Below are 15,854 nucleotides of genomic sequence, written 5' to 3'. Positions count from 1 at the left end.
AACAACAAAGGCAGAAAAGAAGGTGCTAAAAGTGAAAATGGTTATTATCTCCAACTTTCATCAGAAATTGAAAGGGAATTTTAATAAACCTGAATAGAGGAAGTCCATGGTTGAGACCTGATAGCTCAGTGCATTTTGGCTGAAAAAATATGATGGATTTTGGGTTTTCTTTCTTTCCTTACACACTCTTTCTTTCAACACCATTCTTTCTTTCGGCCATTCCACTGCACTTCTTCAATTCAAATTTTTATCACTGTTATAGACCAGCATAGAGAGAGTGAGATACAGTCAATAAAAAGCACAAAGATACATCAAGAGCCTAAAAATATAAAAAGCTAGAAGATATAAATTAGATATAAATAAAAAATTAAAGAAAACAAATAAAAATTAAAGGTATATATAAAAAGCAAGAATCTAAAGTTATCTTAAAATTATTCTCCAAGGATATTCAAGGCCCTTTCTTCATACCTTTTAGTGATGGGAAATTCAACCATGCTCAAGAACAATCTCTGACTTTTCCCCACAATCAAATCAATTTTTTTTTTCTCCTGCCAATCTTCCCAAAATCATTTTGGTTCGGCTAAGGCATTTGATCAGTAAATCTAGGACTGGGTTGCAGTGGTTTCTGAAACAAAGTAGTTCAAAACTGAAGATCCTGACTCTGACTATATTAGCTTTTGAAAGATATAAACAAAAGTAGTGTGCCCATCTTCAGGCCAAAAACCAGGGCCAGCAAGTAGAATGTTGAGCAATATTTATCTATTTGTTTATTTATATCCTGCCTTTTTATTATGTTTACAAATAATTCAAGAAGCAAACATATCCAACACACATTCTTCCTATTTGCCTGCAAAAACCCTATGAGGTGGGCTGGGCAGAAAGAGAGTGACAGGCTCAAAGTCACCCACTTGGCTTGCATGGCTAAGGTGGGACTTGAACTCACAATCTCCCACTTTCTAGCCTGGTGCCTTAAACACCAGATCAAAATGGCTCTATTATATGCATCATTACTCATTCCTGCCAAACATTCTTGAAGAGCAGATGGCAGCTGTGGCCAAGAAATCCTTTACATAACCAAATGCATTAATTGTGCAGGTTTATTGACCCAACGAGTGACTAGTTATAGTCACTCACATCTTACTCACTTCTGGTTTGGACTACTATAATGTGCTCAATGTGGAACTGTCCTCTGTACCTATGTAACACCTCTACTTTATGAGTTGCATTGGCTCCCAGTATATTCTCTTTTAAGGCAAGCAATGTATGCCCAAAAGGGGGGAGGGGGACTAGAATGAAGAGCAAGTGAATAATTCAATAAATGTTTTGGTCTGGTGTTTTCCTTACATTGGAAAAACAGTTAAAATTGCTGAAAGGAAAAAGACGGAAACTGGAAAAAGATTAGAAAATCAAATTCTTTTAGGAAATATTGAGAGTTGGGTGTGTATAACTTGAAAAAGGCATTATTGAAAAGCAAATAATGTAATAGCTGAAGCTCTTATTATTGATAATGGAGCAAATGCATTCTTTGTTTTGTTTCGGAGAATTACATTACAAGAAAACAAATCCTTCCTAATGATCTGCGGTATTTGGAAATGGAATAGAATGTGTTGAAAGCGATGGACTCTCCTTTATTTCAGGTTTTGATGGATGGCCCATCTATTAGGGAAGCTACTGTGGTTACGTTGCAATGCCAGCAGTGGCCAAAGTCACTCTTGAGGCTGCTTCCAAATTCATAACTCAGGATGAAACAGGATAATTCGTGAGCTTTCAGATCAGGACAAAGAAGCCACATCTTCCATTGCAGGATGTGGCTTCCAACAAGTTTGATTCTTGCTGTTTGTTTGAAAAAAATATACTGTTACCAAGCTTCTGAAGCTAGTATATGCGCATTATTCTAGAATCCTCCTCTTCACCGTTTCATCACAAATGTCAAATGGTTACATCATCATAATGCTGTGTTCCAAAGTTACTTTCCACAATGGTTTGAATCAATCCTGTGCCAGGAAAATCCAGGATTACCACACCCCAACACAGAGCTGGTCCAGCCTGAGACTTGAGATATTGATGACAACGTGGGTTGATGTCTCTGGCTAGTTTCTCGGGATTTGTGAAGAGGCCATTACCAGAACAAAAGGTAAGGTGCAGGACATTTGGGTCACCAGTGGTTGCCAAGTCAAGATGCTCCTTCACTTGCTCCCATTTGCACTCAGGGCAGAAAACATGCCACACATCACTAACACTCAATTCTTCATATGGAACACCTAGCACCTCTTTCTCAAGTTCCTCCAAAATAATAATCTTCCCCCGAGCCTGCCTTAAAGTGGGAATGGCCTCCTTCATCCAAACTTTATTCCGGCCTTCTTCAGCTAAATAACGTTGGAAGCGAGAAGCGTAATCTACATTGGGAATAAATGGGAGTTCTTCTTTAACTCTCATATGTACCGTTTCCCCTGGGTGTTGGTTGAGGAAGCTCAAGGTGCCTTCCAGGACATCAGAAAAGTCTGCCTCCTGGAAAGTGTTGACATGGTATATAAGGAAACGGCCATTTTCCAGCTTACAACGGATATCCAAGAAACGCACCCCAGCAGCTAGCTGAGCCTCAAGTGGCCAAGTCTGACAACAGATCTTTGGGCCTCCAAGCACGCTCATGGAGTCATGGGTGCCAGGGATGGAGATTTTGGAAAGAGAAAGGTGGTCAGGTAAGCCAGACATCCAGTCAGAGAGATAAGAAGCAGGCCAGAACGTATTGTCAAATGCCTCTGTTTGCTGCCTCTTTCCATATTCCATAGTGTCCATCTGGAAAGGAAACAAATATATCATGATCTTCTGCAGAGCAGAGAACATCCTGCTGTAATGTCAGCTAAGTTAGATTAAGAAAGATTTCCAACTGAATGCACTTCTATTGGCAAGTGATCAGCATCTCCCAGCATACCTGAGGGCAGCTGACTGTTTAATCAGAGAATTCCCATTTCTCTCACTACACATCTTCAGATATACATACCTGATTAGTATACCAGCCCATGGGCTCAAGAGGTTACAGTGTTCCCAATCTGATGTCCTCCAGATTCCAGATTCCAATTTTGGAATCAACATTATTTATTTATTTTATTTTATTGATTTCTATAGATGCCCATCTCCACAAGTGACTCTGACATAAAACATAAAAACAATTAAAAGAGTACAAAAAATATAGCATTCCTGATAGTTAGAACAATTAACCAGTGGAACAACCTGCCTCCAGAAGCGGTGAATGGTCCAACACTAGAAGTTTTTAAGAAGAGGCTGGACAGCCATTTGTCTGAAATGGTATAGGATTTCCTGCCTGAGCAGGGGGTTGGACCAGATGACCTCCAAGGTCTAACTTTATTGTTGTTGTTGTTGTAAACTAAATGTGGTATGATTTATGATTGTATAAATATCATGGTCATTTACTGGATAGGATCCCTGTAGTTCCTAGTGGCAGGACAGAATAACAGAGTTGGGAGGGTCTTTGGAGACCTTCTAGTCCAATCCCCTGCTCAGGCAGGAAATCCTATAGCATTTCAGACAAATGGCTGTCCGATCTCTTCTTTAAAACCTTCAGTGATGGAGCAACCAAAACCTCTAGTGGCGCAGTGGTTAGAATGCAGTATTGCAGTCTACTTCTGCTGACTGCCAGCTGCCGGCAGTTCGGCAGTTCAAGTCTCACTGGCTGAAGGCTGACTCAGCCTTCCATCCTTCCAAGGTCAGTAAAATGAGGGCCTAGATTGTTGGGGGCAATATGCTGACTCTGTAAACCACTTAGAGAGGGCTGTAAAGCACTGTGAAGCAGTACATAAGTCTAAGTGGCATTGCTATTGCTATTCTGAAGGCAAGCTGTTCCACTGGATAATTGTTTACACTGTAAGGCAATTTCTCCTTAATTCCAGGTTGCTTATCTCTTCCATTAGTTTCCATCCATTGCTCTTTGTCTTGCCTTCTGGTGCTTTGGAAAATAGTTTGACCCCCCCCCCTCTTCTTTGTGGCAGCCCCTCAAATATTGGAATGCTGCTATCATGTCACTCCAGTCCTTCTTTTCACTAGACTAGGCAAACCCAATTCCTGCAACCGTTCTTCATATGTTTTAGCCTTCAGCCCTCTAATCATCTTTGTTGCTCTTCTTTGCAATCTTTCAAGAGTTTTAATATCTTTTTTATAATATGATGACCAAAACTGGATGCAATTTTCTGCAGTCTTACCTCTCCCTCTCCCTTTCCCATGCCCTCTCCCTCTCTCATGTATCTATTCCACCCACCATTAGGAGCATTGGTTGCGGCATAATTACACATACCCAATTCCTACAACTGTTCTTCATATGTTTTAGCCTCCAACCCCCTCATCATCTCTGCACTCTTTCCAGAGTCTCAACATCTTTTTTATATTGTAGTGACCAAAATTGATGGTCTTACCAAGGCATTATAAAGGGTACTAACAGCAACTTTGCAATTGAAAAGGTTGAGATGGTGGTCATGACTGCATGATTAATGCCCTGACTTTAGTACATGTATGAAATATTGACAATATGTACAAAAGGAGGAAAATTTTGATAGTATGGTAAAATCCAACATCTTCATTTTTTTTATCTGCTCTTGTGGATGATAGGTTTTTAGAGCCACTTCTAAACATTCAATGTAATATACTGTATATACTCTCTTCAGGTTTAAATTTTGAAAAATTGATTTGACATCTTGGCAGCAAAGGCAGCTATGGTTAGCATCACCAATTGTACATTGTCTCAGAACAAATTGCGCCCTCTCTCTCCCTCCCTCCCTCCCTCCCTCTCTGTCTCTGTCTCCGTCTCTCTGTCTCCATGTCTCTGTCTCTGTCTCTCTCTGTCTGACTGTCTCTGTCTCTGTCTGTCTATCTGTCTGTCTGTCTATCTCTCTCTCCCTCCCTCTCTCTGTCTCCCTCTCTTTTAAAAATAAGGTAATGATTGAGAGTTTAAATGAACAAACAACATCACTTTTTAAAAAATAAGAGAAAGAATTTATTGAGAGTTGTTTATTGAGAATTAGGGCAATATGATTGGCATATAATATTTAAAACTAGGTCCTGTAGAAACCTAGGATTCACTGAGAACTTGATGAAGTTCTATGATAAAGGCAAAAACAAGAAAAGTCTGTCCCTAGAGCTTTTTTTTAATGAACTGGTTCCATAGCCTGAAAAAGTTTGAAAACACCTGCACCTGTGCATTTGTGAGTAATTATGCTTCTGGACCTTCAATCCACTTCCCTCCAAAATGCACTTCCTGCCTCATCTCTATCCCTTTTCACTTGCTTGTTTTTTTCCTGTCTCAGCCTTTCCACTTTCTTTTTTTTCACTGCCCCAATCCCCACATTATTTTTAAAAAGATTGCGTGATATATAGAGGGGGAAGTCTGTATTTTGCTAGAGAAAATAACAAGGGAAGGAAACATATCTATCTCATTAAATGGGATGGCTACTAAATCATAGAAACTAGTAATAAATAATGTATTCTAGGTGGATTAAAAAGGGTTCTTTTAAAGATAAATATGCTTTAAATCTGCTTCTCTGTATGCTGTCTTCCATACATGCTGGAATTAGAACTCTCAGCAACCAGCCTGGCTAATGGTTATATTGGTTGAGGATTTGGGGAAATGTAGTCCTAACACAAAATGGAAGGTTGTTGATGATGGGGAAAGTCTGAGATAAATATTCAGACAAACAAAAATTCCTGAAGATTCAGTCAGTCATTTTATTACAGTCTTAGACCAATACAATTTTGATGGTCTCATAGTCATATCCTAAAGTTTTATTCTAAACAATCTAGATTTTAAAAATGCTACTATTCTAAGGTGACCAACTTTTTTACAATGAAAAGGAGGACACAAATAAATTGAAGAAAAAAATATCGTAAAAGCTGGCCCGGCCCATGGAAGGTCAACAGCCCACTGTGCCCCCGCCCGCAGCCGTCCTGCCAGCACCGTTGCCCCGCTGTGTAGAGCGGGCCCCGCGGCTCTCAAAGCACCAGCCATGCCGGCTCCAGCCCCGGGAGGGCAGCCTGCTGTCGACACACCCCACCTGCAGCCGCCCTGCCAGCACCACTGCCCACTCTGCGCAGCCCCGTGTTGAGAGGGCCCTGCAGCTCCCACAGCACGGGGGGCAGCTGGCCGCTGCCACCCCTCACACCCCCACCCGCAGCACCCCCGCCGCCCCTGCCTCTTGTGCCCGCAGCCATTATTGCCCTAGCAGAGCCGAAAATCAAGAGAAACTTACCGCTCCAGTCTCCTCCAGGTATCTTCAGAACTAACTAGGAGATGGTGTAGTTGGGTAGCAGGGAGGGGGTGCAAAGTTCCTGCCAATTCGCCTTCACTGCAGACAACTTGCATGTGCAAAGTTTGCCAGCTGGGTGTTTTGGCGCGCTCAGCAGCAACTCCTATTGGCTTTCGAAAACCAATAGGGGGAGTAGCACAGCTCATGCAAAAGTTGAAAAAAAAAAATCAAAAAAGGTGCCAGAACGCCATTCTGAGCGTTCTATGAGGAAAAAAAAAGCCCGGCAGATTAGTCTTCAAATATCAAAAAGGGGGACATGTAGGAGGACACTTTTCGAGGGAGGACAGAACTTACAAAAGGACTGTCCTCCCTAAAGGAGGACGGTTGGTCACCTTAACTATTCAGAAATTGGTTGTGAAGTATCTGATTTAGAAATTCTCACACCTAAATGACATGCAAGACTGCAATATCTGAAATCAACTTACTGCAAGTTACTAATTAAGCTCCATTTTTCAAAAACTTTTTAAGTTACTCTTCCAACCTTAGTTGCTTTTGCACAATAGACTACTATTTGAGTATTTAGCACAAATGGATCCTTAGAATGTTTATTATTCAATTACAAGTAAAGTAATTTCTCTCAAATATACTCAGAAAGACAGATACCAAGAAAGAAGCTACAAATCCTGACAATCAGGATGCAAGTAGATTCTCTGGGATCAAAGCATGGATAAAATCAGGAAGTTTCAGATTGACTCAAGAATAAAATCTACTACATTGGAATATTAAAAAAACCCCTAAGCAACAGTTATTGATTTAACACTTCTTCTTGGTTAAAGAAAAAATAGTCAGATCATTTTCTCCTGGCAACTGGCATGTCAATGTTTCATCTGTTTGTTTTCCATGGAAATAAATGTCTTTTCCCATAGTCTCTTCAATGCACCTTTGATTTCCTTATTACGGAGGCTATAAATCATGGGATACATCATAGGTGTCACATTGGTGTAGATCAAAGATACCAGTTTGTCTTCATTCAGGGAGTAGCTGGCCTTAGGACGGATGTAGATAAAGATAGCACAGCCGTAGTGGAGGATGACCACAATCAAGTGAGCGGCACAGGTGGAGAAGGCCTTTTTCCAGCCTTCAGCACACTTGACCATGAGGATGGAATGGGCAATAAAGACATAGGAAATCAGAATGAGCAAGAATGGAACGAGTAAAATCATTGTGCAGCCAAGGAACACAGCCACTTCTTTGTCATGTGTGTCGTTGCATGCCAGGAACAGCAATGGTGGGATGTCACAGAAGAAGTGGTTAATGTTATGTGAACTGCAAAAGGGAAGACTGAAAATCAAAGTGGTGAATCCCAGTGAGATTGTGAATCCACTGATGCAGGCTATCGCCAAAAGTTTTTTGCAGAAATTCTTGTTCATGATGAGAGTGTAGCGCAATGGGTTGCATATGGCTGTGTATCTATCATAGGCCATCAAAGCCAATAGAAAACATTCAGAGCCCCCAAAAGCAATGAAGAAGTACATCTGTGCTGCACAGGCAGTCAAGGACACACTTCTGCTCTTGTCCAAGAAGTTGGCAAGCATTTGAGGCACAATGACCAGAGTGTAACAGACCTCAATGAAAGACAGGTTGCGCAGGAAGAAATACATGGGGATGTGGAGGGCAGGATCAACTAAAGTTAGGACCACAATGGCCAGGTTTCCTGAGAGGGTGAGGAGGTGCATTAGAAGGAACAAAGCGAAAAGTGCAAATTGTAAAGTTCTACTGGTATTGAATCCAAGGATTATAAAATTATCCTCCGTGCTGTTATTCTGTCTGTGCATCTCCATCCTACATCTTGTAGCTGAAAGCTGATATTCTTAGGATGCAAATTCTCCTTCACATTGCACTCAGTTTCTACTAATGTGTATGTTTTCTTAGCTGCAATATAAATGTGAATTCTTTCCCACTGGGAATTCTTTCCCAGTTCCCTATCTACTGTGCTCTGCAGTGTTTTTCTCCTAGTCTTCTCTTAGCCCAAAGGCTTAGTTTTGGGTGATCAGCCATGTTTGACTTAATATTGCCACCTAGCGGGTTATAAGAAGAATATATGATTGTTATAAGCAAAAAAAAATGATGTAAATATGTCTGCTACCAGGAACGTTTATATTTGTTCCTCAGCATCAGAGGGATTTAAAACCTGTTAGTCACTTACCTTTTCAATTGTCTTTACATACTATCTATAGGGCTTTTTAAGCATGTAAAGTTGTTTTGCTTGTTTTTTTTTAAATAAATAGGTCTATATGTATAACAGAATAACAGTTGGAAGGGACCTTGGAGGTCATCTAGTCCAACCCCCTGCTCAGGCAGGAAACCCTATAACATTTCAAAAAAATGGTTGCCCAATCTTGTCTTAAAAACTTCCAATGTTGGAGCATCCACAACTTCTGGAGGCAGGTTTTTCCTCTGATTAGTTGTTCTAACTGACAGGAAAGTTTTCTTTAGTTGCTTTTCTTCTAGAAAAATAACCAACATATCTTCCAGGGTAGAATTACAGGCAGCACCAAAAAAACAAAACAAATAAAAAACAAAAAAATCTCACAGATATGTCTCCATTCATTGAAAGGTCCTCAGAAATCTCGATCTGCATTCCTTTTATGGCAGAAGGAACTGAGGTGTACAGAGTGGCTAACAATCAGTTGTAGGATCCATTCCTTTCATTCCCCAAGATGGGCAATTATGTGGGCTTAGAAATAGATATCTGGACAAAATAAGGATGTCTAAGTTATCATTAGAGAACTAGTTTGGTGTAGGAGGTAAGGAATCCATTTAGAATTAGGGGACTGTGAGTTCTACTCCTATCTTGGGCATGAAGCCAGCTGGGTGATCCTGGGTGATCACTCTCCCTCAGGTGTAGGGAGTAGGCAATGGCAAACCACTTTTAAAATCTTGCCAAGAAAATGCAGGAACTTGTCCGGGGCAGACACCAGGAGTCAAGATAGAGTTGAAGCGACCAAAGGAAGATCATCATTGTATGAACTGCATGGAAACAAATGCAAATAAGCATATTAATCAGCTGCCTAAATTGACAGTTGCTATCCCATCTAAAGAAAGAGAAGGATATTCCTAGTCTCAAAAATTAAGTCTAAACATTCCGCAACAAAAACTACTTTTAGCCAGACAGATTCTTCTTTCATGAATCCAATGGTACCACGGCCGGTCTGGAAACCTCTTAGTTAAAGGGGGTCAGAGGGTTGGCCACCGTGGAAGAAGGTAATAGATTTGCAATAGTGGCGAAAATCTGTAGCTCGGGTGTAGGATGAGGGTGAAGATTTGTTCTCCAAGCTCCAACCCACAAACTTGGAGAACAAACCTTCATCCTGAAGGTAGTAGATGTTTAGCTGCTTTTAGCACTTAGATTCCTTTTAATTTACAGTACTTACATAAAATCTCCCCCTTCCCCATCATGCTTTCAGTTTTTCTATTTCTGTGCATATCTCTCCCTGTAACAATAGCACCTAACAAACTTCCATTATTAATACTATAGAATATATAGAACTTTCTGTGACTATAGCAAGGAAACAATAGATGATGGATCGATGGATTGATGGAAGGATGACTGGACAGACAGAGAGATACCACACCAATCAGTCTATAGCTTGAATATTTGCACATCCTTCTTTTCGAAAGCATTGGGCTCATTGCCACATCGGCAAATATCTGTATTCCATGATCACTTGCAAAGGATGAAGGCAAGTCTAAGCAGTCTTTAAAAATCTTACAAGAGATTAAAAGTTTAGCTGATTGGAAATTTGGGCACAGATTCCAATCCATGATCACTCTGAAATAAAAACCACTGAATCCAGTGGGAAGTATTTTGCGTAAACATACTTAGGGATTCTACCTTTCTTTAAAATAAATAATTTGATTTGTTTGTTTGCTAATTGTTTTGATCTGATAAGTACACACCATTGAACAGAGCATTCATAGTCTTCCTAAAGTTGTTGACTGCTGCAATCATCATCCATGAATATACAAATGTTCTTCATACCAGAAAAACATATCCAGATATTTCAATATGCTGCTTTTAAGCAGGTTTAAACTTGATGCCCTATCTATGTAAAACAAGACATCTAATTGTGACTCACATCTTAAACTGGGTGAACATTGTAGGACTTCCATACAAGTTACGTGTGGCATGAAATCCTATCCTATGGTAGGTATAATATTCAACCTTTTTCCAGGATCACCATAGCACTGTATGGTGTATGAAATGCTTTAATAGACATTTCAAGAAAAATTATATTCCCAATTGATATGGTTACCTCGCAATGAACAAAATGTTTGGAGTTTGTCAAAGTCTTTCAGGTGAAGTCATATGCAGTTACTGAAAGATACACAAGTGGGAAAGATTATATTGATTTCAGACTGTTGCCTAAAAGTTGAACCATTGGGATGTACAAATGTAATTGAGGTCGAGCCTCCAAATTTAGATCCAAGATTTGAGAGCAAATTTGGGGTTTATAAGAAAAGCCCAGTGCAAAAGCTGAGGAGTCATAGTGTCCTCTAAAAACTCTCTCCCAGCCAGCAGTATAATGTGGTAGTTATAGATCAAAGAATCTGGAGGGTACCATGTTACTCACTCTAGTGCAGAAAACAGTAGGATTGGCAGTAGACTCTTTTTTAATACTGGTAGTCCTTGACTTACGAGTGGTTGCTTAGCAACCAAAGTTATGTCCCTGCCTCACAAAAACTACCTACAACCTGATTTCAAAGTTACAAGAGTCGCAATTACTCCTGGTCATGTGATCCCATGATCACCTTTACAGCTGTTTGCAGTGACCTGCAGTGCCCTGCAGTCACACGACTGCAATTTTTGACAATTTTTTATCCGTTTCTGGTGTTTACTTCTAGTTTGCAGCAAAAATATCAATCAATCAGAATAGAGCTGAGAGGGACTTTTGAAGTCTTCTAGTCCAACCCCCTGTTCAAGCAAGAGACCCTATACCAGTCCAGACAAGTGACTGTCCAGTCTCTTCTTAAAGACTTCCAATGATGAAGCACCCACAACTTCTGAAGGCAAGCCGTTCCACTGGTTAATTGTCCTCACTGTTTCTCCTTAATTCCTGGTTATAAATAGCCATTGGGTAAAATGGATTCACTCAACAAACATGGGACTCGTTTAACTAGTACAGCAAAAAATGTTGTAAAATTTGATCGAGTCATGTGGTGACCCACTTAATGATCGCAATGACTTATGACCATATTTTGGCTCAATTATGGTCATAACCTAAGGATTACCTGCACTGAATTTGCAGAGAATAAATACATATGGCATATTAGTTCTTTTGAGTCTAATCATCCCACTGGAATTTTCAGAATTCTTTTGTTCAGGTAACCTACTGTAAAAGGCCAGTATTAGAAATATAAAGCCATTTGTTTCTTGTCTACATCTTCCTCAGTTCCTCCTTGAAACACTAGCTGTATAATTACTGTCTTTCCATTAAAATTAATTTCCTTTCCCCTGTTTCCCTAAGTGCTCCCTCGACTTACTTGTTTCAGAAACTGTAAATTATAAAGTACAATGCAGGTATGAAATTGTTATAGATCAAAGAGATCACTTTGCTGTGTTCTAGGGAGTAGTTGGCCTTCAGACAGATATAGATGAAAATGGTACAACCACAATGGAGGATGACCACAACCAGGTGAGCAACACAGATAGAGAAGGCATTTTCCAGCCTTCAAAACACTTGATCTTAAAGGTAGAATTGCCAATAAAAATGTAGGAAACCAGGATAAACAGGAATTGAATGAGCAACTTTGTCAGCCAGACAACAAAATCAGCCACTTTGTTGGTATTTGTATGGCTACACACACCAAAAAAGAAGCACTGGTGGGATATCCCAGAAGAAGTGATTAATGTTATGTGAGCCAGAAAATGGAAGACTGAAAAGACCCAAAACTGTACAAACACATTTCTGTTCATGACGGGGGTATACAGCACAGTGGATTGCATATGGACACACAATTCCACATCCCCCAAAGCAATGAAGAAATTCATTTGTGTAGCGCATGCTGTCATGACTATTCTTGCACTATTCTTGACCAAGAGGTTGACCAGCCTTAGGGGCACAATGACCAGAGTATGGCAGATCTCAATAAAAGAGAGGTTGCACAGGAAGAAATATATGGGTGTGTAAAAAGCGGGATCAATTATATATATGATCAAAATAGTCGTGTGTTCTGACAGTGTGATGAGGAACATGAGAATAAAAAAATTAAAAAATCATAATCTGCAAAGTTTCATTAATGTTGAATCCTAGAAAAATAAAAATAAATCCAGTCTCCATGCTTTTGTTCTCACTCCATTCTACATTCTGCAATTAATAAATATTTTCAATGCATTCATCAGTCTATATAAGAAGGACAATGGACATAGAAGAGCAACAAGCTGGTTATTAGTAAAGGCAGAAAGCAAGGATGAAGGAATTATACTGATTATAATTATTTGAAAAGATTTTGGGGGGCAGTGTTAAACAGTTATTTTTCTTGATGTTTTCAAATTGATGCAGATTTAAGAGGTGTTTTCTCAACAGATATTCTCAATCCTAGTTTAAACTCATAGCCTAACATAGATAATGTGATTCTCTGCCATGTATTTTTTAGTTTCCCCTTTCCTTCTTTCTTCTCTCACTTTAAGATTTTTGAAGTTTTGCTTACTCAGTCTATTGGTGCCATACCTTTTAATGCTGACAGATATAATCCAATCCATCTCTTTTATAAGCGTTCATAGGATCCTAATGGAGAATAATGTAAGAAACACTTCTAAAGGACATGGCAATCTACTGAAATGATTGGTGTATGTTTCCAGTATCTCAGGAAGAAAGGTTTAGGGTACAGGTAGTCCTCGGCTTACGACCACAATTGAGTCCAAAATTTCTATTGTCAAGTGAGAGATTTGTTAAGTGAGTTTTGCCCCATTTTATTACCTTTCTTGCCACAGTTGTTAAGTGTATCACTGCATTGATAAGTTAGTAACCCGGTTAAGTGAATCTGGCTTCCCCATTGACTTTGCTTGTCATAAGGTTGCAAAAGGGGATCACATGACCTTGGGACATAGCAATGGTCATAAGTATGAACCAGTTGCCAAGCGTCTGAGTTTTGATCACCTGATCATGGGGATGCTACAAAGATTGTAACCGTGAAAAATGGTCATAAGCCACTTTTTTCAGTGCTGTTGTAAGTTTGAGCGGACACTAAACGAACTGTTTGTACGTTAAGGACTACCTATAATTACTTTTCATTTTTCAAACATCCTTTTCTCCAGAATTCCAAACATCTCTCAAGGAGGTTCAGCTTTCAAAGAGATGCTTAGCACATTCCTTGTAACTTTCTGGGCCAAAAGTCCAATGACCACTTCTACTGTGACAAAGATTCTTGCGAAGACACTTTTGAAGCTCTATTCTCCCAGACCAGTTCTAGGTGGGTGTTAATTGCAGCAGTCAGAACGGAAATGCTTCTGCTAGGAAAAACAGTGGGGGAGGAGATGGAGTGAACTAAGCCCGAGTGTCTTAAGAGCCTCCTCTTCAAATTGCGTCCTCCACATAGAAAGAACAATTAGGCTTTTATGAACATAACCCCATATAAGAGCTTGTTTGTAAACTGAAGGTCCGGGAATTATGGACTATGTTGAAAAGTATAAGATAGATATATCATTATGATGCAGCCAATCTCCTAATGGTGGGTGGAATAGACAGACAGATAAGAGAGGGGAGAGGGAGAGGAAGAGGGAGAGAGAGGGAGAAGAAAACTGCATTCAATTTTGGTCACCATATTATAAAAAAGATGTACAGATTCTGGAAAGAATGCAGAAAAGAGCAACAAAGATTATGAGAGGGCTGGAGGCTAAAACATATAAAGAATGATTGCAGGAATTGGATTTGCCTGGTCCAGCGAAAAAAAAGGATTAGGTGTGACATGATAGCAGTGTTCCAATATTTGAGGGGCTGCCACAAAGAAGAGGAGTCAACCTATTTCCCAAAGCACGAGAGGCAAGACAAGAAACAATCAGGGAGAAAAGCAACCTAAGACAAAGGAGAAATGTCCTAACAGTGAGGACAATTAACCAGTGGAATGATTTGCCTTCAGAAGTTTTGGGTGCTCCATCATTGGAGGCTTTTAAGAAGAGACTGGACAGCCACTTGTCTGGAATGATATAGGGTGTCCTGCTTGAGCATGGGGTTGGACTAGAAGACCTTCAAAGTCCCTTCCAACTCTGTTATTCTGTTATTCTGTTATTTGTGTAAATGAACATATACATGTATTCTGCCTTCAGATTCTAAGCAGAGCTGCCAGTTCCTATGTGTGTTTTCAGTGTCATCTCCAACTATCTCAAAATTCATGCTGCTTGCTTTGTTCCCTCTATTCATACGTTACTCTGCATATCAACATTCCCCAAATCCATAAAAATATCCTTATTAAAATTCAGTTAAATGTTTACATGATACATTTTGGAAGGGAAATGTAGAAAAGCACTGTTGCCATGATTAAAAGAAATAAGAATCAGAAATGGTTGGAAATACATTCACACACAAACATGGCTTTGTCCATAGACACACATGCACACACACAGAGAGAAATAAAATTGCTGGATCTAAAATAGTATCTGGTGCTTCCAGCCCACCAATTTCTTACACAGAGAGTAGGGGAAATATTCCCTAAAGGGTGAATAGGGATCTAAAATATAGTCTGTTGGAAAACCTGCAGAACATAGTAGTTATAGTAGTTTTGTATTAGTTTTGCAGGAACCAATCTGAATCGGTCACAGGGACCTGAGTTTTTGTCTTCAATAACATTCAACATTCCACTGATCAAACTTTAGCAGCTATAGAGTTCATTTCTCATGCCCAAACTAACTATGGTAGAAGTTGTAAACCTGGAGATGATATAGGAGGAAGGTATTCCTCATTCTAAACTCAGATCTTTCATAAATAGGAATAGGAATAGCAGTTAGATTTATATACCACTCTATAATGCTTTACAGCCCTCTCTGAGCAGTTTACAGAGTCAGCATATTGCCCCCAACAATCTGGGTCCTCATTTTACCCACCTTGGAAGGATGGAAGACTGAGTCAACCTTGAGCCAGTCAGGATCGAAGTCCTGGCTGTGGGCAGAGTCAACCTGCAATACAGCATTTTAAGTGCGCCACCACATCTCTAAACAGAAGAACATGCTGATATTTCCTGCAAAGTTATAAATATGTGACATCTATTTAAGGGACTGTGGTCCAGGTAGAGATGATCTCCAAGTGCTAATTTTCCAGAAGTCCCAGAGGGCTTCATCATGTAGCTGGATAAGAATGAGTGAGGCTGATTTATCTCCCCCCCCCCAAAAAAAGGAAGTAAAGAGTGGGAAGAAGTGTGCATAATACCTTCAAATCTCACAAAGCCACAATGTTCATTAACTGATCCTGGACTAGTTTCTCCCTATTAACATAAATGATAGAATTGTGAAGATTTGTATTTTTTTTTTTAAATGTTTTTCTCTTCAAAGAATGGGAGTCAAATGTAGCCTCTCTAGTTCCTGGTTTTGGTTCTTCTGAGAAGGACACT

General features: G+C 39.8%; 2 protein-coding genes across 3 annotated transcripts; both read right to left on the bottom strand.

Annotated features, from left to right (window-relative positions):
* Positions 1–1,759: 1,759 nt before the first annotated feature.
* On the bottom strand, positions 1,760–2,787 carry LOC120311160 (1-phosphatidylinositol phosphodiesterase-like). The gene has a single exon (XM_039350345.1). The coding sequence runs from the start codon at positions 2,785–2,787 to the stop codon at positions 1,930–1,932; it is 858 nt and encodes a 285-aa protein (XP_039206279.1). The 3' UTR covers positions 1,760–1,929.
* A 4,053-nt stretch (positions 2,788–6,840) lies between these two features.
* LOC120311188 (olfactory receptor 10K2-like) lies at positions 6,841–15,478 on the bottom strand. 2 transcript variants are annotated; one of them, XM_039350394.1, is made up of 2 exons: positions 15,352–15,478; positions 6,841–8,329 (listed from the first exon to the last, which is right to left on the bottom strand). In XM_039350394.1, the coding sequence occupies exon 2, from the start codon at positions 8,090–8,092 to the stop codon at positions 7,127–7,129; it is 966 nt and encodes a 321-aa protein (XP_039206328.1). In that variant the 5' UTR covers positions 8,093–8,329; positions 15,352–15,478; the 3' UTR covers positions 6,841–7,126. The 2 variants fall into 2 exon arrangements, 1 of the variants encoding a protein (XP_039206328.1); XR_005557550.1 differs by lacking the exon at positions 6,841–8,329 and adding an exon at positions 8,652–9,281 and having other exon boundaries at positions 15,352–15,463.
* Positions 15,479–15,854: the final 376 nt, after the last annotated feature.

The sequence above is a fragment of the Crotalus tigris genome, unplaced genomic scaffold (assembly GCF_016545835.1).
Source record: "Crotalus tigris isolate CLP2741 ecotype Arizona unplaced genomic scaffold, ASM1654583v1 scf7180000018323.1251302, whole genome shotgun sequence".
NCBI classification, from domain to species: domain Eukaryota; kingdom Metazoa; phylum Chordata; class Lepidosauria; order Squamata; family Viperidae; genus Crotalus; species Crotalus tigris.
Note: the sequence above shows the minus strand (reverse complement) of the source record. Positions and strands in the feature narration are given on the sequence as shown.

Excerpts from the sequence above, each read along its gene's own strand:
- LOC120311188 (XM_039350394.1), bottom strand. The coding sequence starts at position 8,092 with ATGGAGATGCACAGACAGAATAACAGCACGGAGGATAATTTTATAATC.
- LOC120311160 (XM_039350345.1), bottom strand. The coding sequence starts at position 2,787 with ATGGAATATGGAAAGAGGCAGCAAACAGAGGCATTTGACAATACGTTC.